At 38.4% G+C, this 27,090-nt stretch overlaps 1 protein-coding gene across 1 annotated transcript in view; it reads right to left on the bottom strand.

Annotated features, from left to right (window-relative positions):
- The window catches only part of PTPRN2 (protein tyrosine phosphatase receptor type N2), a gene marked incomplete at its 5' end in the record, with an annotated part of 1,499,790 nt that overhangs the window by 806,551 nt on the left and 666,149 nt on the right, over window positions 1-27,090 (bottom strand). The window contains one exon of the mRNA XM_078149736.1: window positions 985-1,071. Within this exon, the coding sequence (XP_078005862.1) occupies window positions 985-1,071 (87 nt within the window). The remainder of the gene's footprint in view (window positions 1-984; window positions 1,072-27,090) is intronic.

Genomic DNA, 27,090 nt, shown 5'->3' with positions numbered 1-27,090 from the left:
GGCACAAACCTGGAAAGTAGCAAGCCTCAATTTTCTGCCATAAAGTCACTTGTGCCCATGACCTGAGAGAAAAGGAGAGAGACAGAGAGAGGAGGAAGAGGAGAAGGAAAAGGAGGAGAAGAGGAGAGGAGAGGGGAGGAGAGAAGAACAGAGGAGAGCAGAGAGAAAAGAGGAGAGAGGAGAGATACTAGTACTGCATTCAGAAACAGGAGACCTGTATTCAAATCCTATGTCTGTCATTCAGACTTAGACAAATTAAGTTTGAATTCCAGGTCTGCCATTTACTGCCTTTGTGAATTTGACCAAGGCATTAAATCTCTGAGAGTCTCATGTTTCCTCATCAGTAAGATGTGGGTAATAGACGAACTCATTTCTGATATGCTTCTATGTCTTCACCCCTTTTAAAACTTCTTTCCAACTTTATATTCTCCAGGAAGCCTTCCACAATTGATTTCTCATGATTCTTCTTTCTGCCTTTTCTACCTATGATCTCCTTAGCACTTATATGCTTGAGTAATGTTATGTTAATTTGCTGATTTGTTGATATGTTTCTCTGTTTCCTGGGTGTACATCCTGTTTCCCAGGTAGTTTGTAAGCTCCTAAGGAAAAGGAATCAAATAGCCTAAATCTTTTATATGTTCGCTAGTACAAGTAAAAGGCTGTGCACCCCCAAAGGCTTTAATAAATGGTGACTGGCTGCCTTCTTTTCATCCATATCATTTCATACCTTCTAGCTGACTTATCTTTCCTTCTGGAGATAATTTCAGATGTTTCATAATTAAACTCAGGTTTCATTTACTATTTAAATAACTTACCCCGAACCACTGGGATTTTCCTCTTCACTCCTTTCCAAACATATTCTCTTTGATATAATTAACAAAAATACAAGCACCTCACTTTTCTCTCATGCTTTGACTTGTGAAACTGACTGCAATGTGATGCAAGAATACAATGAAAGGACGGCCCCCTCCTTCAGGTACCTACCTGATATCCACAATGGTGGTTGGGGGCAACTTCAGTAGGTATTCCACATCCTTGATCAACTTCTGCCCCTTCTCTACACTCAGAGGGCTGTTAAAGGGAAGCAAGAGAGGAAGGGGGGGGAGGAAAAAAAAACACATTGTTACAAAAATGGAACTCATCAATACTTGAGAGGCTAAGAGTCCCCAAAGAGTTATCACCTTGGCCTCTTAGACTCTGAAAGCCACCTCTGCTACTGTATTCCTGTCACATAGTGATCATGATATCAGGGGAATTGGGATCAGGTGCTTCTTCAGGCATGATGAATCACCTGAATTTTCCAGCAATAAGACAAACAATAAGGTGCAAATGGAATTGTTAGGAAGTGTAATGGGCCCATGATGCAGCAACTGGCTCATCTCAGCCTTCAATAAAAAATATAATAAAAGGGGTGGGGAGGGGAGGGAAGAAAGGGAAAGGAAGGAGAAGGACGGGAGCCCAAGATAGAAACAAATGCTGAAAGTCAAATTGCAGGGCTGGGTATCAAATGGACAAGGCAAAAGCATATTTTTAAATTCATTAGTGTCTGAAATGAATCCTCGCCTGCTGAAAGGACACCCAAATATTACGTATTTAAGAGTAAACAATAGAAAGAGACAGAGGAGCCCAGGAAGGGTGATTCAAGAGATCAGAGGTATATATGTCTGTGTATTGTGATGACACAATGGCTTTATATTCTGTGACTCACATAAAGACCATATTTACATAAATAGAACTGCTTTATTGTGTTGAAGCTGGGGCGCAATCAAGTCTAATGTAAATGTATCATTCCCATTAATAAATGCTGGGTGCCACAAACAGTTTTACAAATTAAAAAAAAACCTTTAAGGGTGCAGGTGTTGTATAACAGATTGCTCAAATGAAGAGAGTAATCTGCTGGGAAGTGAGGATCTCTTTGGTGAAAAGAGATTATTTTTGTACTGGAATATATTACAGAATTCAATCTATATGTATTAATAAAAGCCATTTGGACAGTTGGTAAATATAAGGGGAGATGTTGCAGTATCATCTATAGGCTATAGTCAATCTATCAACTCAGTGTTATGATAATGAGAATAAAATATAATTAGTGACAGTATGGTGTAATGGATAGGGAAGGGGGAAAGGAACAAGCATTTATATATTGCTTACTATACTCCAGGCATATGTGCTAAGCTTGTTTTCCAAATATCCCATTGGATGCTCATGACAATCCTGGGAGGTAGGTATGATTATTATTCTCATTTTACAGTTGAGGAAACTGAGCAGGCAGAAGTTAGACCACTTGCCCAGGATCACACAGCTAGTAAGAGTCTGAGGCTGTATCTAAATCCAGGTCTTCCTGACTCCAGGTCCACCACTCTATCCACTGCATCACCAGCTGCATTCTAGACAATGAACTGGATTTAAAATCTAGAAGACCCAATGTAAAGTTCTGCCTCAGATCCTTGCTAGCTACCTGACTCTGGACAACACATTTTACCTGAAGTGTCTCTTATTGACAATAGCTGGTGAAAGATAACTGGCAAAGGAAGTCTCCACACCAGGAATTCTTCATGTTGCCAAAATAACAGATCCTTTACATAGTTTTGCTTTGCCCATAACTGGCTAATCACATGAGGTCATTATGTAATGAAAAGAATGCATGACACCTATATTGATAGCTGCTTTGCAAGCACCAATCCATCCCCACTCTTATTATCCAACAAGTATTTATGGAGCTTTGACTGTATAGTCAGCACTGTTAGGTGCTCGGGGGGGTGGGGTGGGGTGGGGATCCATTCAAAAAACAAGGTGACCCCTGCCCTTTAAGACATTGAAGTCTAACTGATGAGTGATACTCATGCAACAGTGAATGATACAAGGGAACGTGGATGCTAATTTGTGTGGTTTGGTTGTTATGTTATTTCATTCCTGTCTTACTCTTCCATTTGAGGTTCTCTGGGCAAAGATACTGGAATGGTTTGTCATTTCCTTCTCCAGCTCATTATACAAATGAGGGAACTAAGGCAAAAAGGGTTAAGTGACTTGCCCAGGGTCACACAGTTAGTGTCTGAGGCCAGATTTAAGCACTTGAATATGAGTCTTCCTGACTCCAAGCCCAGTGCTCTATCTACTGCACCACCTAGATGCCTCCAACTTACATGGTACTTTCAATAAAACAGAGAAACTTTGGCCAAGGAGAGAAAACCAGCCTTGGAGCCAGGGAGAACTGGGTTCAAGTCTTGCCTATGACACATGATGACTGTATGAGATCCAAAGTTCCAGAGCAGCTGCTGAGTGGTCTTGTTAGAGGGAGTTTTCACATCCCTAGACCTCTGAAATCTTCCCATCCATTATGTGACTACCTCTTGTCCTCTCCATACCCCTACCTCTCACTTTAGGAATAGGATCCAAATGAATGCTACCATTGTTTCTGCTAAGGGTCTATCACTCAGTTGTCCTATAGTTCCACCTCACAGTGTTATGCCCTCCCCCCAAAAAAATACCCACAACATAACAAAAAAAAACACAACAAAAACCACAGTGATACAATCTTTTGTATCATAGGGGAATAAGGGAAAGTTAAACATTAGTTTTCAACTGAGTATCTGGGAATTTGTTGTTTAACTAACTCCATCAGTTCTGATTATTTAAGAAAGGAGTGGAGGCAAAAGAGGAGTGGATATCTGAGAGGCCAAAGTGAATGCTTTAGTAAGTTTAGCTGTTCTTTACATTTTTATCCTAGCTCTTTACTGCTCTTGTCTGTCAACACCTCCTGCACTATCATACATTACTTACATACTTGTGAGGTCCTCAGTGGAAGAGATGATCTTATGCCTTTCTTTGTATCCCCAGCGCTTAGAACCATGCCTGGCATCTAGGAGGTGCTTAATTAGTGCTTGTTACCTGACTGACTCCAAATAGCAATCTGAAACACACACAATCTCCATTACCTCCCACATCATCTACACTCCCAAACCTCACCCATATATTTACCTTCAATAGGTCTTCAAATCCCTGGATGCCTGAAACTTTATCCAGGTAACTGTTCCTCTTTTTTTTTTTAACCTATTCTTTTATCCTTATCCAGTTAAGGTCATTTTGCCGCTTCCATTAGTAACACCGTAGGTCACCTAAACCTACTGCTAACCCTTGAAGACCCACGATATATGTTCCATTACTCCACCCAGGCTGTAGAAAATCATGGTGGTAGGCTGACCTGACCCATCACAAATGCTATCTATACAATCATTTCTGTAATTTCTTATTCATCACTTGTTGATTCCACCGCTTCCAAAGCTCTTGAACTCTTGATGGATAATGTTAAAACCATAACATAAAATCTTTCTCCCACTACCTCTTCTTTAACACATCACTACAGCAATATCACATATCTTCTCTAACTTCCCTATCTTTTCAAAAAAGATCTCACCTCCTTTTTCAGTCAATAGACTATGAAACCCTCAAGGGCAGGGACTATCTTTTACCTTTCTTTGTATCTCTAGCGGTTAACACAGTGCCTGCCACAAGTCAGTTTTTTCAGTCATGTCCAACTCTTCATAACCCCATGTGGGTGTGTTTGTTTTTTACTGTTGTTGTTGTTTGGTAGAAATACTGGAGTGGTCTGTCATTTCTTTTTTCAACTCATTTTACAGATGAGGAAATGGAGGCAAATGGGTGAGGTGACTTGCCCAATGTCACATAGCTAGTGTCTGGGGCCAGATTTGAGCTCATGAAGATGAGTCTTCATGACTCCAGGCCAGACAATCTATCCACTGCACCTCCTACATGCCTGACACAAAATAGGCATTTAATAAATATTTACTGATTGACTGACTTTCCTTGTCTTTGCAAAAGAGATAATTCTCATTTAAAAAAGCAAACTCCTCAACCTACCACTCCCTGTTGCCCTGTTCCCATGAGCTCTCATTCATTCACATGACTTCAACAACCCCATGTTGGATGACTCCAACCACAATTCTAATTTTTTCTCATGACATAAGATTATACACTTCTGATTTGTCTCAAAATAACTGCTAGCTATTTCCACCTATCTTAACTGAACCTCAGATTCAACATATTTAAAATCAAAGTGATTCAATGTCTCTACAAAACTAGTTTCTAAGGCTCTATGGTAACACCATTCTCTGATTCTTCAAGCTTGAAATCTCAAATTTATCTTTGAAACTTCTCTCTTCTTTGATTCTAAGTCAAAATCCTATTAATTCTGCCTCCAAAATTTCTTGTGTATGCCATACTACATTTGCATGAGTGTATTACACAATGTCAGTCCTCAATAAATATTTGTTAAATAAAATACATATATGAGATGTCTCTTGGAAGAAAGTCCCCAACCACCTAAAACTTGGGAAGATAGACTGGGTTGCATGTCTCAATCAGCCTAATAACAAAATTAAACTTAACATTTTTGTTTCATTGGTAGCAAAGATGGTCAAGAGAATGACATTTCATAGAATGAGATATTCATGAAACTTTAAAACTGAAAAGCATATCAAATACTAAACAAAAAAGACTAAAGAAAAACTGTTAAATTATCCAGTTTTACCATAATGAAATTTAGAATCAGAGGGGAAGGCTTCATCTTGGCAAGAAGACAGGCTTCTTCTTTGTCCAAAACTAGAGAAAAGAAAGGGAGAATAAAGCAAGATGATAAAGGTTTTTGAGATGTAGGATAAGGGAAAAGATGAAATTCATAAAAGTAGAGATTTCCATGATGAAGTAAGAGCAAATTCCTCTCTTCAGAGAAAAAGGTGGAGGGGCATGGTGTAAGCGAAAAGATAGGATTTAGAAAAAAACTAGTGTAGAGAATGTCATAGATTTCAAACAAGAAAGAATAAATAGATTGCTATGCAACAGTGAGGGCCCAGTTAACATAAAACGACATTAGTTTGTGGTGGATTCAGTTGCCCTAGTTTTAGGATTTTCTCTAGAAGCATAGTTAATTGTTGGCAGAAGCAAAATGAGAAGATGTGCCTCCTGACTTTCATTCCTGTGCTCCTATAGTGCTTCTCCAATTACTGCTGAGAAGTTAGAGTTCATTTTTTTTTTTCTACATGACTAATGAACAAACCAGTCTTTCAACTAGCTAACTCTCAGAAGACCTGGGCTCTTCTGTTATTCTAGGTAGTTGTGGAAAAAAATTTCAATTATAACTTCTGTGTTTTTGTCATCATTTCATGCCTTGTCTGTTCAGATACCACTATTCACCACTTTTTTCTTTCATCAATTTATCCAGTGCCCCAAATCTGATTGGGACATAACACATTCCATAGTCTATCACATGTCCACAGTCTCAACCCCAAATGCTCCAGGGACTCCCTGTCACACATCTAGATGCAGCCCCATAGGCAACATATACATTTGTATTTTGTAAGGATCTGTAAAGAAGATGTACCTGTCCAATAATCAAAAGCCTTGAGAATTTCAGTAGGAGAAATATAGCATAGAACATAGAAAGTGGAAAGATTTCTAGGGTTTGTGAGAACTCAGCAATCTTGCCAAGCTTCATGAAAACCAGGTAGTCAGTGACACAAGGAAGAATGTGTTAATTAGGGACACTGGGTTTTTGCTGCAAAAATCTGATTTCAGAATTTTAATTGCACTTGTATAACAAAGTGCAAAGGCTTTCCACTAATAACATTGTAGGGCTTAAGGTAAGGGGAAATAAAAATACCTGAAAATTTTTTTCTCCTTTCTCACCCAATTTATAAGACATTATGCCATTCAGGCAGAGGCCATCTACAGCATGGTTACTATCTTTATTTCCAACTGTATGCCCTTTCATTTTATTCATGAACTTCCCATTCTGATGAAGTTTGACCAGTCTTCTAATGTGTTTTGCTCCTGCCATTCAACCCACCAATCCAATATAATAACTACTTATTAAGCTTCTATTTTACATAAGAAACTGTGTTGGCTTGTAGGGAATTCAAGAACAAAATAAAAAACAGTCTTTGCCTTCAAGAAACTTCTTTTCCACTAAGGTCATAAAACATGTAAACCACTAATCAATGGCATAAAAATTTGAGGAAGAAAAGAATACCAATGACCAAAAAGAAAGGCTATTGGCACTAGAACACACCACTGAATGAAGTTATATGATGCTAAAAGGAGGAGGTAAGGAAAGCCGAAGCCATGTGCCTGTTCAATAGCACAGAGAAAAGAGACTGAATGCCTTGTTTGGGAAACAAAAAGTAGGTCAGTATGGCAAGCACATAAAATATATGAAAGAAATTAGCAGAAAATGAGCCTGGAAAGGCAGGCTAAAATTTGACAGATGTTAAATTCCAACATGAAAACTCCTACTTTATTTTAGAAACAAAAGGGAATCAATGGATTTGCTTCAACCACAAAGTGACATAGTCAGACATGCTTTAGGAAGATTATTTGAGGAGGAGAGTTACAGAGTTACAGTTACAAAACATGGAGTCCAATGAGGAGATTTTTGTTTTGGTCTGAGTCAAAGGAAATGAGAGACCAGTTTAAGGGATGCCCATGTGATCTGATACATAGGGGCATCCATGCAGTGGATGTAGAAGTAGCATGACTCAGAAACTGATTAGATATTGGGGGAAGGAGAGGATAGAGGCAAGATTGATTCCAAGATTTTGAGCCTGAGAAAGGAAGAATGGGGAAAGGGATGTTCTCGAAATAAAGAAATGTGGAAGAAAGGTAGATTTAGCTGGAAAGAGAATGAGTTCCATTTTGAATATGTTGAGTTAAATATGCATTATGGATAAATGATTAAAGATATAAAACAAGTGATTGGTCCTATAGATCTAAGGGTTATGAGCATCTAAGGACAGATTTATAGATCTGCAAATCATTTGCACAGAGGTAAGAATTGAATACATGGGAACCAATGACATTACCAAGAGGTGTGCGTAGAAAGACAAGAAAAAAGTCTGAAGAGATTCCCATCTTTGGTAGAGAGGACATGGATGATGATTTTGCAACAAATATCAGAGACAGATCAGACAAGTAAGGAGAGAACTAGAAAATGCCATACAGTGAAAATCGAGATAATAGAGAGTATCCAGAAGAAGGGGGTATTCAGCAATAAAATGCTGGCAAGAAGACAAGAGTAAGGACTGAGAAAAGGCCATAAGATTTAGTAATAGCTAAACTGGTTACCTTGGAGAGAGGATTTTCAAGTGGGTAATAATGTTGGAGGTCAAGCTACGACGGGTAGAGAAGTGAGTGGGAAAAGAGGAAGTGGAGGTTTTTTTCTAGTATTTTAAGTACTAAAAAGGAAAGAGATATAGAATGATAACTTGAGGAGATGATAGGGTCATTTGCACTAGTTTTAATCATGGTTAGACATGTCTATAGGAAGACAACATTTCCAATCCCATCTACTCAAATTTGATCTTACCTTCAAGACCCAACTTCAATACTAATAAAAAATTCTGTTAAGGAATCTGTCAAAACTCTCCAGTCTGTTCCAATCCAGAATTATCCCTCTGTCCTCTTACTATATATTACTGCCATCTACTGTCAGGCACCCTTCTCAAGGGATGGGGAACTGAACCAGTCTTTCAGCTGGTACAATTCTGATAGGGAACGTGTGGCTGAATTTGACCACAGCATTCATGATAACAGACTTTTAGATTCTGGTACACACTCTGTATGGGCTCTGGAGCAACCTGAACCAATTCTTTAGAATGACATAGATAGCTATGATCATCCCCACATCACCAATAATGATGCAAGGGGTGAAAAATCCAGGACAGAACACCATGGGTGCTTGTAACTCCATTTCCCAACACCAACCAGTTTCATTCACTATTTCCACTCTACTCACTATCACCACCCACTTTTTCTTACTCCTATAACGAGATAGGTTTGATCCAAGATACAGAAGTCTGCTTCTCCTTACCTGACTCCACCAAAATATTTTGGGCTGAAACACAATTAGACACTAGTTTCTTGAACTGCAACTTGCTGGTAGGAATAATTAAGGGCAAACAATCTGACATCTCTGAATTTATAACTCAGCTTGTCTGTGCTCACTTAGTACTTAACTATATACTAGTTTTTAGTAGCAGTCACACTGTCATTTTGTACTTGAAATGAGATTGTGATTTGGATGTGGATGCACGAATTTAGTGAAAGATTGCCAGCTCTGTCTTAGCCACCTAGTATGACTAACTGAAACTCCAGAGCAATCTACATGGCATTGGCCTAATGGGAGTAGAAAGAAATTTATTCCTTCTAATCCAAATATAAAGCAGGACTGGGAATATTCCTTCTGAATGGTAAGTGAAGTAGCAAAAGAGATTTAACCTGAAGAAAAACATAAGTTGAGCTGGCTGGGTAAACCACTGGAGTATGATTCACAAAAGGGTTGAAATAGTTTTGAGCTTATGGGCAGACTCACTAAAAAAGCTATTAACACCAGGCAATGACCATACTACCCCATTGGGGTCCAGATAGAAGTTGATCAATGCAAGAAGCCACAGTAAAGAGGTCAAAGTTGAAAAACCGAATTGATCACATGTTTACATTTCCCATCCCCTATCCAGGTACTGATGTGACAGCATAGTCATAAGAAGGATCTGCCAAACATTATCCTAAGTTATTATCCTTGTCAGACCGTGGGTTCATATGGTAACAAGAAAATATTGGGCATAATCATCTGTGAAAAATGTAAATTCACCTTTGTTGCTGATTCCCTTCCATCTACTTATATATTTCCAGTTGATGAGCAAGTCAGAAATATACCAATGGATACTTGGGCGTGGGAGGGGGGAGAGCTGGAAGTTCTCAGTATACATATGCACACATATAAAATATATACGCATATCTTGCTCCAGACTTTGATTTCAACCCAATGGGAAATTCTAGGTGTGGAAGTTCCCTACCTTACTTCATCATAGATGGAAAATAGAAGAGACTTTTAAGCCCATCTCTGTCAAATGTCCTCATATTCTAGATAAAGAATCTAAGACCTGGGGAAATTATATGATTTGCCAAAGGCCACATAGGTTGGAATTATCAGAGGTGAGGTGTGAACTCAGAACCTCGGATCCGAGAGCCAATGTTCTTTCCATCAAACTATCATCAAGCCCCTCGTAAGTTATAGTTTAAAGAGTTGCCTGGGCCACTAAAAAGCTAAGTAATTATGCCCAAAGGCACCCAACTGATAATGATTAGAAAGAGGACTTGGACTCAGCTTTTCTTGATTTTAGGACTAGCTGTCTATCCGCATTGTTATGTTTTCTCTCTGTGCGTGTATGCGGGTGCACATACACAGCAGATCCTACATTTCAAAAGCCCAGATAGACGCATGATACTGTGGCGTTAACATAGGACTTGAAATCAGAGCTCCTGAATTAGAGTCCTAACAATGCCACTTATATGATCTTAATCAAATCGTTCAACTTTTCTGTGCCTCAATTTCTTAACCTATCAAATAAAGGAGTTGGTCCAGATGATCACTGAGGATAAATTAATTATCTTGTGAACCTATATCTGCATATGGTATGAGCATATGTGTGTATAGAGTGAGAAGGTGAGAGGGAGAGGGGGGAGGGTTAGGGAGCAGAGAGATGGGGAAAGAGACAGAGAGAGAAAGGGAGAAAGAGAGGGAGGGAGGGAGGCAGGAAGAGAATGAGAACAAATCATACACAAAGGAAGAGGAAAGGTTATATATATATATATATGTATATATATATATATATATATACATATATATATATGTATATATATATATATATACATATATATATATATGTGTATATATATATATACATATATATATATGTGTATATATATATATATATACATATATATATATGTATATATATATATATATATATACATATATATATATATATGTATATATATATGTATATATATATATATATATGAGTCAGGTAATGTTAAATTACCTAAGAAGATGGCAGCTACGAAAGTAAAAACAAAACAAAATATATTTTTTCCCATATCCTTTAATGTTTTGACCTTCTTATTTCCTATTTTAAAACTTTTTTAAAGCTAAACTACAACTTATAATTATTAAGAAGTGTTCAGTCTAACTTGCAAACTCAAACTCTCAGAAAGGAGACTCTAGTACCTATTAAAGACTTTTTTTTTTTAATCAGTAGACCCACATCAGGTCAGTGAGGTAGAGCGAATTTTAAAGACTTAGCTGTTGGCTTAAATGTTGGCTGTTAACATATCTTTTTTCCTAACTAATTTGTTAGTGAAAAACATAACTTGAAAACTAAAGGGAAAATATCATGGCAAATTCTTCACATATGATTTCTTTTACTCAATTTCTTGCATAATTTTCCAACTGGAAACTAAACGGATTACCTTTAAGTTATTTCATTTCTTGAAAGACGTTCGAAAAAAGGCAATCCAAATTGTTTTATTTTCTTCAGATTTAACTGGGATATAAATAACTATTTCTTCTCAATGAGTGGGTAATGTCAGATAAAGTCCTATACTATCAGATTATTTCTCATTTGGGTAGGGGCAGACAATGATATATTTTAGCTGGTCTGACAGAACTGGCTCAGAATCCATGACTCTATGGTATTCCAACAGTCCCAAATTATACCTCAAGGATGTGTTTTGTCTAAAAAGGATGCTTACTGCCCAGTGGTTGTGATGAACCAGCAAAGGTAAAGCACTGACTGGGCCAAAGAAGGGTCATTTGAAGGGCACTAGCCAATAAGACAGAAAGAAAGGGTCATATGATCTGAAGGGGAGCTTGGGGGCCTGGAGAGAGGGGAGAGCCTCTTGTGCCAAGTCCAGTTCTGACCATGAAAACAGGATTTTAAGCCAATAAATAATATCAAAGAATTCAAGTTATGGAGGATATTTTTGTAGTGAGAACCAACACAATGCGTTAGGGTGTCTAATCTTGGCATCCAGGGAAGAGAGACATTAGGAGGTAAGCTTACAACTCAAACACTGGTGAATCACAGGTTCCTAGTGTGGTCGGGGAAAGAACCTGGGTGCTAGTCTGATGGTAGTTAATTTTCATGCTCAGAATTTTATTGTCCACAGCTGTTTTTATGGACAAATAGTACTGCCTTGGGCTTGCACCTATGCAATCCTCAACCCCTGCCAGATGGTGGGGTACAGATAATGTTTAAAGCATAAATAACATCTAGATTTGGAGAAGGTAGGAGTGGAAACACTTGCTCTGTACTCCCTAAGAGGCCTCGGAAAGAATATTTTGCTTTTCTAAATTGGGGATGAGAACTAGCACTGCCAACTGTGAGCTACTGTCCAAGTCTAGCTTGGCTAGAGAACAAGCCTGGTCAACAGGAACAATTAAGCCATCTGTAATGGGATCAATTTTTTCTCTCCTCAAATGCATGCATTTTCTGGGATTCTTTTGGCAGCCACAATGTGGAAGCAAAGGACGTGTGTCCTCAGTCTCTGTTTACCCCAGTTGTAGCTTCTTCCCCGGCCTCTTTTGTCAGGCCTCTTGGCCCCAAAGCTTTTCTCTTTGTCCAAGCCCCAGACAACCAGTGGCAGTGAGCTGCCAAACTCTGAACCTCCTTGGACTGAGAGCTTGAGATAGCACAGTTTCTTGCTCCTCCTGTGTCTCCTGTCCCCAAGGCTTTCACATACATATTTCCTTCCTTCTTACTATTTGGAAATTGCAAGGGAAGCTTCAGCTATATCATTTGTTTCTTTTTTCTTTCTTCCCACCCCAACTTTTTTTTTTCCCTGTAAGGCTTTAAAAGGAAACTTTTTTAGTGTGCAGAGACCAAGTCAGAGTGGGTGAGTCATAACAGAGTGTGGAAGGCAGGTTGGGAGATAGGAAATGTTATGCCTGTGGAGACTAAACCTTGAGACTGCTAAAATCTTATAATGAAAAGACCATGATCTGGGATGGTGATAATAGGAATCCAATTGGTACAATGGCTCCGGAAATACACTGATGGTCTACTTCTTTTGGCAAAGGGGGGGCCGATGCAACAGTAACCAGCAGTAGGGTTTGTGCTGTTCCCAGAGGAACAAGTAAAGCTGTTGCCTTAGTTGGCAGGCCAGGAAAAGGATGATAGTCAGCAATTTTAGAGGAGGTGGTCATGCCACACACCTCCCCCTCACCCCTACTACTACCACCACCCTTATTTAAGGAATTTCAATGACTCTTTACCACCTTCAGGATTAATATACACCCTCCTGTTTTCTTCCCTTTCTACCTCACCAGGTTTCTTACGCTTTGCTCCTCTCCATGTACAGCCAGACTTGCTTGCTCTTCCTTCAATATGGCATTCTTTCTCTCCTACTTTTGTCCTTTGTGCTCCCTGTTCCCCATGCCTAGATTACTTTGCCCCCTTCACTTCCCTCTCAGGTTTACTGGCTTACTTCAACATACCTCCAATCTCACTTTCCACCAGAGACCTTTCCTGGTCCTCCCAACTGGTAAGGCCTTCTCCTCCCAGATTACCTTCCTATATTCCATATATATTTTGGATGTACTGAGATATTTATAGGTTGTCTCCATCAGGATAGATGCTCTTTGAATAATATATACAAAAACAATAGCACTGTAATAAAAAATAGCAACTTTGAAAGGCTTAGGAGCTCTAATCACCACCATTCCAGAGGATTCATGATGCAACATGTTTTCATTGTATGACTCTTCATCACTCCATTTGGTGTTTTCTTGGCTGAGATGCTGGAGTGTTTTTGTCATTTCCTTCTCCAGCTCATTTTACAGATGAAGAAACTGAGGTAAACAGGGTGAAGTGACTTGGCCAGGGTTATATAGCTTTTAAGTGTCTGAGGTCAGATTTGAACTCAGGAAAGTGAGCCTTCCTGACTCTAGGCCCAGCACTCCATGCACTGCCCCACCTAGCTGCCCCTGATGAAACTTGCTACTTATTTCCACATAGAGAGGTGATAAAGTCAGAGTGCAAACTAAAATTTATATATACATGCATGCATGCATACATACACACATACACACATGCATGTGTATATGTATATGTGTATAGACAGATAAATATAGATATAGATAGAGATGGGTAACGTGAAAATTAATTTGCTTGACTATATATATTTGAATGGGTTTTATTTTTCTAGTTTTCTTAATGGGTGGCAGAAGTCACAGAAAGGAGTAAACTGAAAATAAAATAAAAATGAATGTTAAAAAATAAATACGCAATGTATGCTTCTTGATAGAAAGTATAGGTTTTTTTCCCCTTTCTTTTTGTCTCTTGGGCTTAGCACAGTGCCTGACACACACTAAGTTTAATAAATGCTTGTTGACTGAGAAGATGAAGAACACACCTGTTAGCTTTTCGGAAAAGTGTAGACCAAATCATGACTCCAGAAGACTGATGATGAAAACAAGCTTCCCACCTCTTGGTAAACCTTTCAGATAGGACCAAAATATTAATTTGTTTTTCACTATTCTTATATAAGTGAGGACTTCAAGGGGAGGAGGGTAGAAAGAGCTTATGGTAAGTTGCAGTGATGTAAAAACATTTTTAAAATACACAGAAGAGGGGGCAGTTAAGTGGCACAGTGGATCGAGCACTGGCCCTGGATTCAGGAGGACCTGCGTTCAAATCCAGCCTTCGACACATAACATTTGCTAGCTGTGTGACCCTGGGCAAGTCACTTAACCCACACTGCCCAACCAAAAAAAATATGCAGAAGAGAGCAGAAGGAAGTTCAGAAAGGAATGAAGAACAGAAGAGCAGTTTTGCTCTTGTTATGTTAAATTCAGTGTACAGTTAAATGCATTAATCTGTATAAATAAGAAATTCGGTTTTTATATAATCCCCTTTGTTATTTTTATATATTGAAATGTTGATGCTTGTTGATACATAATACAAAAATATTTTTTTAAAAGAAAGATAAGGTTAAATCTGGGGTTAGAGTAGAAGGAAGGGGAGAGAAGAGGCAAATGGTGATGTTGGTAGTTAGAGGACTACCAAGTAGAAAAGATATTCTATTCTAGCAATGTTTACATGTATAAACCCTGAAGTCTTGGAAAATAAAAGTGTTAACACCATAAAAAAGAGAGAGATTACTATAACTTCCATAATCCAGCTATGAAGAATCAGCCCATTGAGTCAAAAAGCAGATGTAAAGTGACCATGGCCCATGAAAGAGATGAGGAAATTTGCCTTAATCCAAAGAAAATGGGAGTGACAGAAATAAAAAGAGGTTGGGAGTATCTCTTAGATTTTCTTTTCTCCTCACCAGAGATGGAGATATACAGAAGTTCAATGGGATGGAGGAAAAAAGGTTAGACATTGTTGTTCCAGTTGGATGGAGAGTTATGTCAATGGTTTCCTCGACTACACTCCCTCAGTGGCTTTCCCTGTGATTGTCATGTTGGTCAAAGCACCCTAGGCATAGTCCTCACTTAGAAGCCTTCTCAGGATTGGATATTATCCTTTCAATGGGAGTTCCATTTATTTCAATAAGTACATTATATATCAGAAGTTTATTATGGCTAAAATAAGACAAGTAGGAAAATGCATTGAAAAATTAAAAGTGCTATGTAAAATCAAAGTATTGTGATCACACACAAAGTAGCAATATAGGCTACTCATATGCAAAATGGTGGCATGCCCATAGCTGGATGACTACATACGGTGGTAGTTACTGCCCCTTGAGACAGATACAATGGAGCTAACAAAGTTGCAGAGAAACACTAGACAGAAGATCAGAATGGAGAAGTTTTAATATGAAGATGACCTAAGATGTGGGTTCTTCATTCTCAAAGGATGATGGATGAGGGGGGAATATGATGAGAGGGATGGCAGGGAGGACCATGACCACACTTGCCAGCTCTAGGAACACTATGACCGGGTGAACTTTTTAAAGCTTAAGAGGCATAAATGTAATACAAATGAAAAGGAACACTACATTCCACTGTAGATAACAAATTTCTGAAGTATATTATCCCAATAAATAGCACAGGTCTAAAGAAGTTCTTCAAAAAGCTCAGGTCCATAATGCATTTGCCATAAGAATAGACATAATTGTTAGGTTCATGTCATGTAACTGTATCATGTGTCTTTGCTCCCATGACCAGGGCTGGATGGACCATGGATCTGACCCAGAACAGGAATTCTTATATATTTTGTAAACATGTGAAGGTATAGTAAAAAGCAATGAATTTAGAATCAGCAGACCTGGGTTACAGATTTAGAGCCTAGGAAGGGACCTTAGAGTACAGTCTCCTCCCTTTGCAAATGAGGAAACAAAGACCCAAGAGAATTTAAGTGATTTCAAATCTTGGCTTCATTACTGACTAGTTTTGGAACCTTAGACAAGGCACTTAGACTCTGAGCCTGTTTTCTCTTCATAAGGGAAAATAGCTAGACTAGAAACTAGATGATTCCAGAAATAGAAAATTACATGATCCTTTATTTTTTTTTGCTTCTAAAAATTAATTTATTTTTAATTTCCAACATTCACTTCTATAAGATTTTGAGTTCTAAATATTCTCACCCTTCCTTTCCTCCCTCCTCCCCAAGATAGCATGCACTCTGATATAGGCTATACATGCACAATCATATCAAACACATTTCCACATTAGAAATGATCTTTTATAACATACACATACACTTCCCCATATATACCTCCCTAAAAAGGAAAGCCACTCATTGCTGTAATTTCTTTCAAATTGATCATCAGATTTAGACCAAGAGAATAAGAGGGTTGGAGGCAGGGGAAAGGGGATTATAGGGAAACTGGAAGAAATATGGTTGAAAGGACATCTCTTCTAAAGAATATCTCTGTAGTCCAAAGAACAAGGCCATGTCTATAGAAAGACCCATCCATAAGGGGACAACTGGGTTTTTGCCCCCATGTCCTATAAATTAGGAAGATACTGGGAAACACAAAAAGCACTGGGAGCTTTAATAACCTGCCTGCAGCTGTACTTGGCAGAGACTGTGTAGTAGATTTGCAGGGATGGTTCACGTGGTGACATTAGGTTGGAAATTAGGGGAGAGTGGCAGTAGAGACCAATGAAGTGTGAACATTTACTCTAGCTAATTGCTGCTTATTCAATCTTGTTCCCCTACCCTTTCTTCCATAGGTATCATTTTTTTTTCCCTTTTGGAATTTCTACTGACTTCTCAAGGATCCCTGGGGGACATCCAGGATTACCAAGAGGGTGAGGAGGCAAGAAAATTAGGCCCTTGGGGGTGGAATCTTTTCAAAACTATATTTTGGCTTCACTATTAGCTATGGAATAAAGTGTGAGTTTTGAGTACAAGAATAAGAAATATGCTATTGTGGTTTCATGCAGCATTATATTTCAGTTCTGTTTTTCTAGGTTTAAAAAGGTTTGAACCGGTTACAGGGAGCTGCACTGTTAAAAGACAGGACAGTAAATGTAAAGTAGTTTCAACTCCAAGAAACAACAGGTTACTTTGTAGTGACCCTTAGGCAGGATGAAGAATATTCCTTGAGAGAATAAATAGGGACTTTGGAAATACTGTGAATACAAAAAAAAATTGACTGGTTTTTACTATTCCCATTAAATTTTATTTCTTGCTGTATGTGATCAGTTGTTAGATATCATTCTTGCTCACTCTAGTGGTCTAAGTTAAATCTTGATGGTATGTTAAGAATGATAGCAGGCCAGGAAGTCAGTATGACCTACTTTTCCACGATGATTGAGTATTACTAAGTTCTTTCCAGTCGTCATCTGGGACATGTTACACAAGGGGAATTTCTGAGTACACAAGATATGAACTTGCATAGGGCCTGTACCGCAAGGGGTAGAGGTGGCCTAAGAATGGACTATGTGACCCTTGAAAGAAAACAGAAGCTTGGAATGGCCTAGGAGAAGAAGCTTCAGTGCCAACTGCATGGATATACAAATGAGACAACACATCCTGAGACACTAATAAACCATAAGACTAACATCCGCATCCATATTAATTAAAGGAGTGATAGATTTACAGCCCGAAGCAAAATAGTCTGTGAGATGGTACTGTAGAGGCTGGTACCATACTTGTTCCATAGCCACCCGGTCATTCACCCTAGCCATCTCCTTGCCAATTTAGCTGCTACTACTCCTTCTGGATTAATCAATCACCTGAGAACTAAGTGACTAATCTACTCCATTTTTGAACCCTCGACTTGAGACCATGTTATCCTGATTGGTAAGTCCTCCAGCACAAACCCAAAGAGCCCACTGTATCTAACTCGTGAACATCATGCTTCATATCACATCTGATCATCTGCTTTGGTCCCCTGGCTACTCACCCTTCTGACACACATTCCCTACTGCCACCCCTTTCACTTTCCATCTTTTTGCTCTGAGAACAGCAATCACTTCAATAATGCCATTGCTTCCAGAAAGGACATGTCTATTGACTTTTCTTTAGCCCCACTCTCTCTCTGTCTCTCTCTCTCTCTCTCTCTCTCTCTCTCTCTCTCTCTCTCTGTGTGTGTGTGTGTGTGTGTGTGTGTGTGTGTGTGTGTGTGTGTGAAGCAATTGGGGTTAAGTGACTTGCCCAGAGTCATATAGCTAGTGAGTGTTATGTGTCTGAGGTGGGATTTGACCTCAGGTCTTCCTGACTGTAATGCCAGTGCTCTATTCACTGTACCACCTAGCTGCCCAGCCCCACTCACTCTTGTTGAGATTCCCCAAATGAAAACACTCTTCCCAGGTTGCCTCTACCCTCATATTTGCTATTTCCCCTATTTGTGCCGGCAAGGACTATCTTGCTTTTGTATTTGTAGTCCTATAACTTAAGCCAACACTTGTCAAAGCATAAGGCCTTAATAAATGCTTTAGATTCCTTTTCATACAATCTCATTTCTACAGTCAATCCGATTTTTTCACTATGGCACATGGGCCATTCATATTTGTAGTTCCATGACTTTGCTTAGCCTGTTTTCTTCAGAAGGAATGCCCTCACTTCATTCCAAAATCTACCTGAACTATTTGTCTATTGAGGTCAACTCTTCAAGAAAGTCTTCTCCAACTACTCAAGTCCATAATAATCTTTCTTCAGAGGCTTACCAGTTTAGACTAGAAGGGACCTGGCTGTTGAGTCGTTTTCAGTCAAGTCTGACTCTTTTTCACACCATTTGGGGTTTTCATAACAAAGATACTGAAGTGGTTTGTCATTTCCTTCTCCAGATCATTTTACAGATGAGGAAACTGAGGCAAAGAGGGTTAAGTGATTTGCCCACAATCTAATAAAGGTCTGAGGTGAGATTTGAACTCAAGAAGATGAGTCTTCCCAATTCTCAAACCAGTGCTTTATCCACTAAGCCACCTAGCTTCCCCAAAGGGAACTTATGAGTCATCTAATCTAGTCAAAAACTCAAGCCCAGAGAATTTACATGACTTCCCTAAAATCACAGAGAGTAAAGGACAGTCAGAATCTGAGCCCTAATCCTCTGACTACAAATCCAGCTTTCTTGTATTCTAGACAGTATCATAACATTTATTTTTATTTAATTATTCTCTATTTGTTTTATACACACACACGCAATCTTACTCAGAAGAAAGTAAATTTCACAGAAAAAGGGTTCATTTGTCACATATATAATATGTAAATATGTTTGTATACATACATGTACATTATATACACACTGTATATACACCTATATCACAATTTATATGTGCATGTTTGTATGTACACATATGTATGCACACACATATATGTATAGCACTGTCCAAAGCAATTAGCACAATGATGGAGAGAGAAGATGGCTTCAACAAGTATTTGTTTATCTCGTAATTTATCGATTGATTGACTCATGGACCATATGTCTTATTTGTCTGCTTTTTAAAAGCAAAAGAGGGCAGCTTACTCAAGTAGAAACCCATCCAAATTGGCACTGGGAGTTGTAAGTCCTTGTTCTTTCTTTGATAGTAAACAGGTGTGTTGTCTAATGCTATGTTTCCTGTCCTTTTTTAAAAAAAATCTGTAAAATTAGAGCAATTTAACAATTACCCTAATCATAATAATAGCTAATATTCATATAGCACTTTAAAGTTTTCAAAGTGCTTTGTAATTTTTTATCTCATTTAATCCTTTCAATAATCCTGTGAAGTAGGTTCTATTATTAGCCACATTTTCAAGGGGGTATCAATTCCTGATCATCCTCACCATAATCTTATAATACAACCTTGCATATAACTACCAAAATTTACCAGCCTGGGACGTTTTTTAATCAACTTGTCCGCTTTCACATGCTAAATATTCTAGACTACATAAGCAGTCAAATTAGCAAGAATGAGTATGCTTTACTGTTTATATATAGTGTTTCAAGCTTCAGGTAGGGGGAGCGAAAAGTTCCCCACAAGGCTGATTGTCCATACGCAATAAATGGAACAAATAAGATGGTGCTGATTGCACACAAAATGAGCGTGCAGCTCCTTCTATTTTATTTTTGAAATACACAGCTATCATCTACCATTTCATGCTCTGAACTTCCTTAGAAAGCAGTTGGAGTTAATCTCAAAAATCAATAACAGGATACAGCACGTACAATTTTATCTGTCTATCTGTGACAGCTGTCACCCTCATTACCTGGACACCTAATGCAGCCATAGGATGAACATAGACACCAGCACTTTAAGCAGGTCAGGGCCAAAGCCAAGTACAAAGAGGAGGGCTCTTAGCTCTGAGTCTAAAAGTTTAACTAGTTGAGACTTTCAGAAAATATTTTCTAAAGTATATGATGTTGACACCATCGTTTTCCAGCCTTTCATCCATCCATCCAACCAAAACTACTACCTCCTTACTGTTTAATGTCTCTTAATAATGACGTTATTAACAGAGATGGGACAGCCAAGAATTGTGAAGTCATTTTAAAATATGTGTATATACCTATTAGCTACCCACGTCCAATAATATGGGTAAGTATCCAAAAGAGTATAATTTAAGGAGATACGGTTATCAGAAAAAAATACTATAAAGAAATCAAGCTTAATTGCTGCAGAGACAAGAAGATTAAGGGGTGACAAGCCTAAGGCTTTGTTTCTGAGATGTTCTATCCCAATAACTTTTTAATCACATCAGGACTCATCTAGGCCATTTCTTTAAAATTCCCATAACACTAACTTTTTTGTGGTGTATCTTCAAAATACAATCTGATTTTTATTTTTGCTCCACAGTTTTATTGCCTCATTGCTTTTATTTCTTGCTTCATGGGTCAAGTAAAATCAAATTGAAGGCTAGACCTGCTAGACCCATGAGACAGAAGTATCCCAGCTTGACCTTCCAGTTTAGAGATATACATACTTAGTTAATATTTTATTATTCAGAAATTGATCTCAAATAGGCCCTTTTTTCCTTTGCTTTTCATTCTCCATGTTTCAGACACCTCACTCTTCACTAGTACCTCCACCATGAGGTGGAAAACAAAACAGATTGAAAGAAACTCAAGTTAGTCAATTTTGCTACTGGTAAAACTTCTGAAGAAGGAGATGGTTGAAGCTAACGGTTAAAATTAACTTTTTCTTATGCTTCAGTTACATGAGTTGTCTCATTTATCTTTCTATCCTAAGGTTAAAAAATAATGGGGATGTTAACTTCAAACAATATTTCCCACCTGAGAACTGTGTGTTAAAAATCTGCTAGACCACAATATTTTCCACCAGCTAATTTTCTGCTCTTGAAGGTAGGGTAATTGTGAATCTGACAGGAGTGAATCTAAGAGGCCTAAAGAATGGTTACACTTTCAGCTTGAGGAAAACTTCTTACTTTTAGCTTATTCTCAAGCCAGGCACAATTTCATTCATAACTTGAGTCACTAGGCCTATCTATCGTTGTTATTATTGTTGTTGTTTTGCTTATCCAAGTTGAATTTTTCTAGCTGCAATTCCATAGCCTCCAAATACATTTAAATTCATAGAGGCTCCAACAGTATTCAATAATTTTTACTAATCAAGACAATATCACAGCATAACCCACTATTAACCTCTCTTCACTGATAGAAGCAACAGTGCATGATAATTCATTGCATCCTCTCAAGTAATTTTCTAAAAAATCCATGACAAGACTACATTCCTCATTCACGTTTAAGCTATTTATTTTCTCTGGCGATTTTTTTTCTGACAATCTTTACCAAAAACTTTTTTTTTGTTCTCTAAAAAATGGAAGTAAATAACATTCATATGCTCACCTTTGAGTACTGTTTAATTAAAAAAGCCACTAAATTAAAGAATCTTCTCCCCTCCTTCCTCCCCCCTTCTTCCTTCTATTAGAACCTTCTCTCTGGGATTGCCTTCCATTTACTTACTTTTATTTATATATTTATCATATATAAATAGTTATTTGCATATTGTCTCTTCCATTAAAATATGAGCTCCATGACAGTCAGGGATTATGTTTTGCCTTTTTTTTTTGTGCCCCCAGAGTTTAGTACAATGCTTGGCACATAGTAGGTGCTTAAATGTTGACGTTGACTGACTGAGAATAATGCAAAGCTGTAGCTAAATAGCTTTCCCCGAAATGGTGGATAGATATATTTTATGAGGTGGGTAGGTGGTGCAGTGGAAAGAAAGCTGGACCTTGAGTCCAAAAGCTCTGAGTTAAAATCTGGTTTTGTTCTCCAGCTAGGGCAGCATTATAATTAAATAGAAAAGCAAATGAGGCTCTGAAAGAATGCAATTAAATACAGTATGAGTAGAAAGGAATTTAAGGATGCAAGGGATATGGGAGAGGTATAATCAATAGGACCTGACTCTTCCAAAGCTCCTGTCTCCTCTAGCTCCCAATGTCTTCATCGTCCCACTCTCTCTGCAAGTATCCTCGTTTCCAACTTTATTGAGAAATAAAAAGGCTTGTGTTAACCTCAAATATACAGATCTTGTCTTTGCTTTCTCTATATTATCTCTTGCATTCAACCACTTCTTTCCTTTCACACAGCTACAACCATAGTTCAGGTCTATCCTCTCTCACTGAGATTCTTGCAACAACAGCCTTGTAATTGGTTCCCCGGACTCTAGTTTCTCCCCACTGCCATACGTATGAAAACTGCTGCCAAAGGCACTGTCCTCCTCAATCAACTCCAGGGGCTCCCTACTGCCTGTGGTACAAAATATAAACTCCTCTGCGCAGATTTTAAGGCCCTTCAAAACCTTACCCCAACATATATTTCCAGCCTCACAGGAAGATAGGAGAAGGGAAGAGGGGCATTTATTAAGTACCTATTATGTACTAGGAATTGTGCTAAGTACTTTATAGATATCTCATTTGATCTTCACAACACTTTTAGGAATTAGGTGCTATTATTAACTCTATTTTATAAGGGAGGAAACTGAGGCAAAGAGATATTAAGCAACTTGCCAAGGGTTGCATTGGCTATTAAGTGTTTGAGGCCATATTTGAATTGCAGTCTCCGTGACTCCTGGCCAAATGTTCTATCCACTATGCAACTTAGCTCGCTCTCACTGGACATTATTTTCCCTTTTGCAATTTGAAATTCAGCCGCTCTGACTTTTTGTCTGCTCCTCAAGCACAATATTTGCTCTCTTGTCTCCTTGTCTTTACACTGGTCTCTCCTGGAATGCATGCATTCCTCCCTCTGCTTCACAGATTATCTCTCTCTTTCTTCAAGACACAGCTCAAGCACCATCTTTGATAGGAAGCTTCACTTGATCCCTGAGGAAGCTGGTTGCTGCAGTCCATAGAGAGCCTGGAATCAGGAAAACCTCAGTTCAAATCTGGCCTCAGACACTTACCATCTATGTGATCGTGGACAAGTCGCTTATCCTGTATTTGCCTCAGTTTCCTCATCTGTAAAATACAGATAATAACATCAACTTTCAAGGGTTTTTATGAGGATTAAATGAGGGGCAGCTAGGTGGCGCAGTGGATAGAGTACCGGCCCTCAAGTCAAGAGGACTGGAGTTCAAATCCAGCCTCAGACCAAATACTTGACACTTACTAGCTGTGTGACCCTGGGCAAGTCACTTAAAGCCAATTGCCTAAAAAGAAAATGAGGATTAAATGAGATAATATTTGTAAAGCACTCTACAAAGCTCAAAATGCTCTCCAAATGCTAGTTCTCATTATAAGCTCTTCTTCTTCTCCTCCCTCTAATTGACAGTATTCTTCATCCCAAACTACCTTATGTTTAAATATTTGATCTTTATTTGTATTTATTTATGTATACATATATACCATTAGCATTATCCTTAAATGATCTACCCTTTTCTCTAAATACCCCTTTAAGTGATCTCACAAGCTTCAATTATCATTTCTATGTAGATTACTTCCAAAATTATATATTTGTTTTAATTTCTCTCATTAATTTCTATTATACTTTATCAACTGCCTCCTGGACATCTCTTCCTCTCTGCTCCATTGGCATCTCATGTTTGTTATATTCAAAAGAGAACTCATTATCTTTCACCCAATGCTTACCTTCTTCCAAACTTCCCTATTTCTACTGAGTGAACCTCAATCCTTAATATTAGTATTATTATCTCCATTTTATAGATGAAGAAACTGAGGCAGAGAGTGTTATAACCAGTGAGTTATCCTGAACTATTCCTTCTCCCACACCATTGCCTCTGCTAATCCAGTCAGTTGGAAAGTCTCTTCAATTCTATTTCTACAACACTGCTCACATCTTTCCGTTTCTCTCCAAGTACGTAATTGCTATCCTTGTTCAGGATCTTATTACCTTTCACCTGGACTATATAGCAATAGCTTCCTAATTGATTCCCTTATTTTCAGTCTCTCCTCTACTACATCATTTACCTACACACCTGCCAAAATAATAATCCTAAGGCACTGATATGATCATGTTATTTTCATACTCTAAAACATTCCATAGCTCACTAGTAGCTATAGGATAAAATGCAAGCTCCTTTGCCTGATTTTTAAGGTCCTTCACAATATGGCTCCCACTTACCTTCCCAGCTTTCTTTCATACTACTCCTCTTCATCAGCTTTACATTTCAGCCACCCTGGAGTACTAGATGTTCCTAAACTTGACACTTCATCTCCCATCTCCATATTCTTGGAGCAAACTGACCTATATGTCTAAAACACACTCCTTCATTACCTCTATCTCTCAGAATCCCCACCTTTTGTAAAATTCAACTCAGATGTTACCTTCTCTATGAAGTCTTTCCTCCTCTCCTCAATTGTTAGTACTCTCTCCCACCTCAATTACCATTGCATTATGTTTATTAGGTACATTTCCTGTCACCTACCTCCACCCCTAAATATCGTGTGAGCTTCTTGAGGGCACAGTCTCTTTAATTTTTGTATGTTTCCCCCCAGGCACAGTGTCTTGCACAGAGTAAGGGCTTAGAAAATGTGTGTTGAGTTAAACACTCAAATGATTCACTATATGGATCAAAGAAGAAGAGTCAAATATGAATCCAAGGTTTGGAGACTGTGTCAAGGAAAAAATAGTGATACAGGCAAACGGAAATAATGAAGTTAGGAGAGAGAGAAGAGATGAATTAGGCATTTATTAAGCATCTATTATCTGCCAGGCACTGTGCTAAGCACTTTTTACAAATATTTCTTTTGAGTTTCACAACAATGCTGGAAGTTATGTGGTATTATCATCTCTCCATTTTATAAATGAGGAAACTGAGTCAGACCATGTTTTAAGTGACTTGCCCAGGGTTACACAGTCATTAAGTGTTATATTTGAATTCAGGTCTTTCTGACTTTGGGGCTTGTGCTCTATTCACTGAGCTTCCTCAGTTAGGAGAAAGGACAGGTTTGGGGTTGATGATGAGTTCAGTTTTAGACGTGGTGAATTTGAGCTGTAGTCAGGACATACAGGTGGAGATACATGTTAGGTAATTGAAAATAAAGAACTGTAGATCTGGAATGAAATGTGGTCTAGAAGTTAAATATAGAGATTTGGAGCTTAAAAATCTGACAGACTCTTTAAATCTTGCTTCATCTAGTCATATTTTAACTGTCTTCAATTTCAGTTCCCATAACTCACTAACATATTCCTGTCCTTCCACTCAGAAAGATCTACTTGCTGATCCCTCCTCACATAATGTGCTCATCTCCCCACCACATCTTTTTTTTTTTAATTTCCCCATAATTTAGAATAGATTCTTCATTCCTCTTCATCTGCACAAACCCTACTTCTTTGAAAGGCCAGCTCAAATTTCATGTCCTCAATGAAGACTCTCCCAATTTCCACCAGGATTAATTATCTTTTTCCTTTCTAACCTCTGTGGAATGAGATGCCCTGGGGGAGCGTGGATTTCCCATAGGTAGAGATTTTCAGGTGAAGTCTACACTTCACATATTTGGTATCAGAGGACCTGGGATCAACTCCTGGTTCTGGCAGTTACTACCTGGGTGACCTCAGGCAAGTCACTCTACTTTTCTTGGCTTTAGTTTCCTCATCTGTTAAATGAAAGAGAGTTGGACCTAAGGTCTCAAAGGTCCCTTTCAGCTCTGAGATTATTTGTTTGGTTTTTTTTTTGGTGAGGTAATTAGGGTTATGTGACTTGCACAGATTCACACAGCTAGTGAGTGTTATGTGTCTGAGGCCAGATGTGAACTCAGATCCTCCTGACTCCAGGGCAGGTACTCTATCCACTGTGCCACCAAGCTGCTCTAGCTGTGAGATTCTTTAAAAAAAATCTGATCCTGATAAAAGATGACATATTTCTTGACAATAACTTCCTTAATTCCAAGCCTTGCAATGCAACCTTTCAATGATGCATGTTGTTCTAAGGGGGGGCATCTTTGCAAACAAATTGGGTTAGAGCTATTTTTTCTGACTAGAGAGGATTGTAGTATTGCTCCATGACTCTACTTGGCTTGGGTTCCATTAACTAATGAACTCATCTAGGGAAAGAGTATCTGAGGCCACCATTCACTTTTGCTGTCTTGTATAAATACAGTGTGGATGTTTTAAATCTTCCAGATATCCCCCAGAGATAGGGAAGTGCTTTCGTCTCATTTTATCAATGGAAACTTTTTACCTCTCATTTGGCATAAGTAACACACTCCATAGTGCTACATATGAAATAAGACATAATGGTAAGAAAACTCTCAGGGAAGTCAATTTCCAAAGCCTTTCACTTTCAGATAATTTGTGATCACAGAGAGCTCCTATTATAAAGACTGGAGAGATTTGCTATTTGCTGTTAGCTATTATGGATTTTGACACACTTGA

Source organism: Phascolarctos cinereus, unplaced genomic scaffold (assembly GCF_003287225.1).
Source record: "Phascolarctos cinereus isolate Bilbo 61053 unplaced genomic scaffold, phaCin_HiC Scaffold_1;HRSCAF=81, whole genome shotgun sequence".
In the NCBI taxonomy this organism is placed as follows: Eukaryota; Metazoa; Chordata; class Mammalia; order Diprotodontia; family Phascolarctidae; genus Phascolarctos; species Phascolarctos cinereus.
This window is presented reverse-complemented; position numbering and strand designations above follow the sequence as displayed.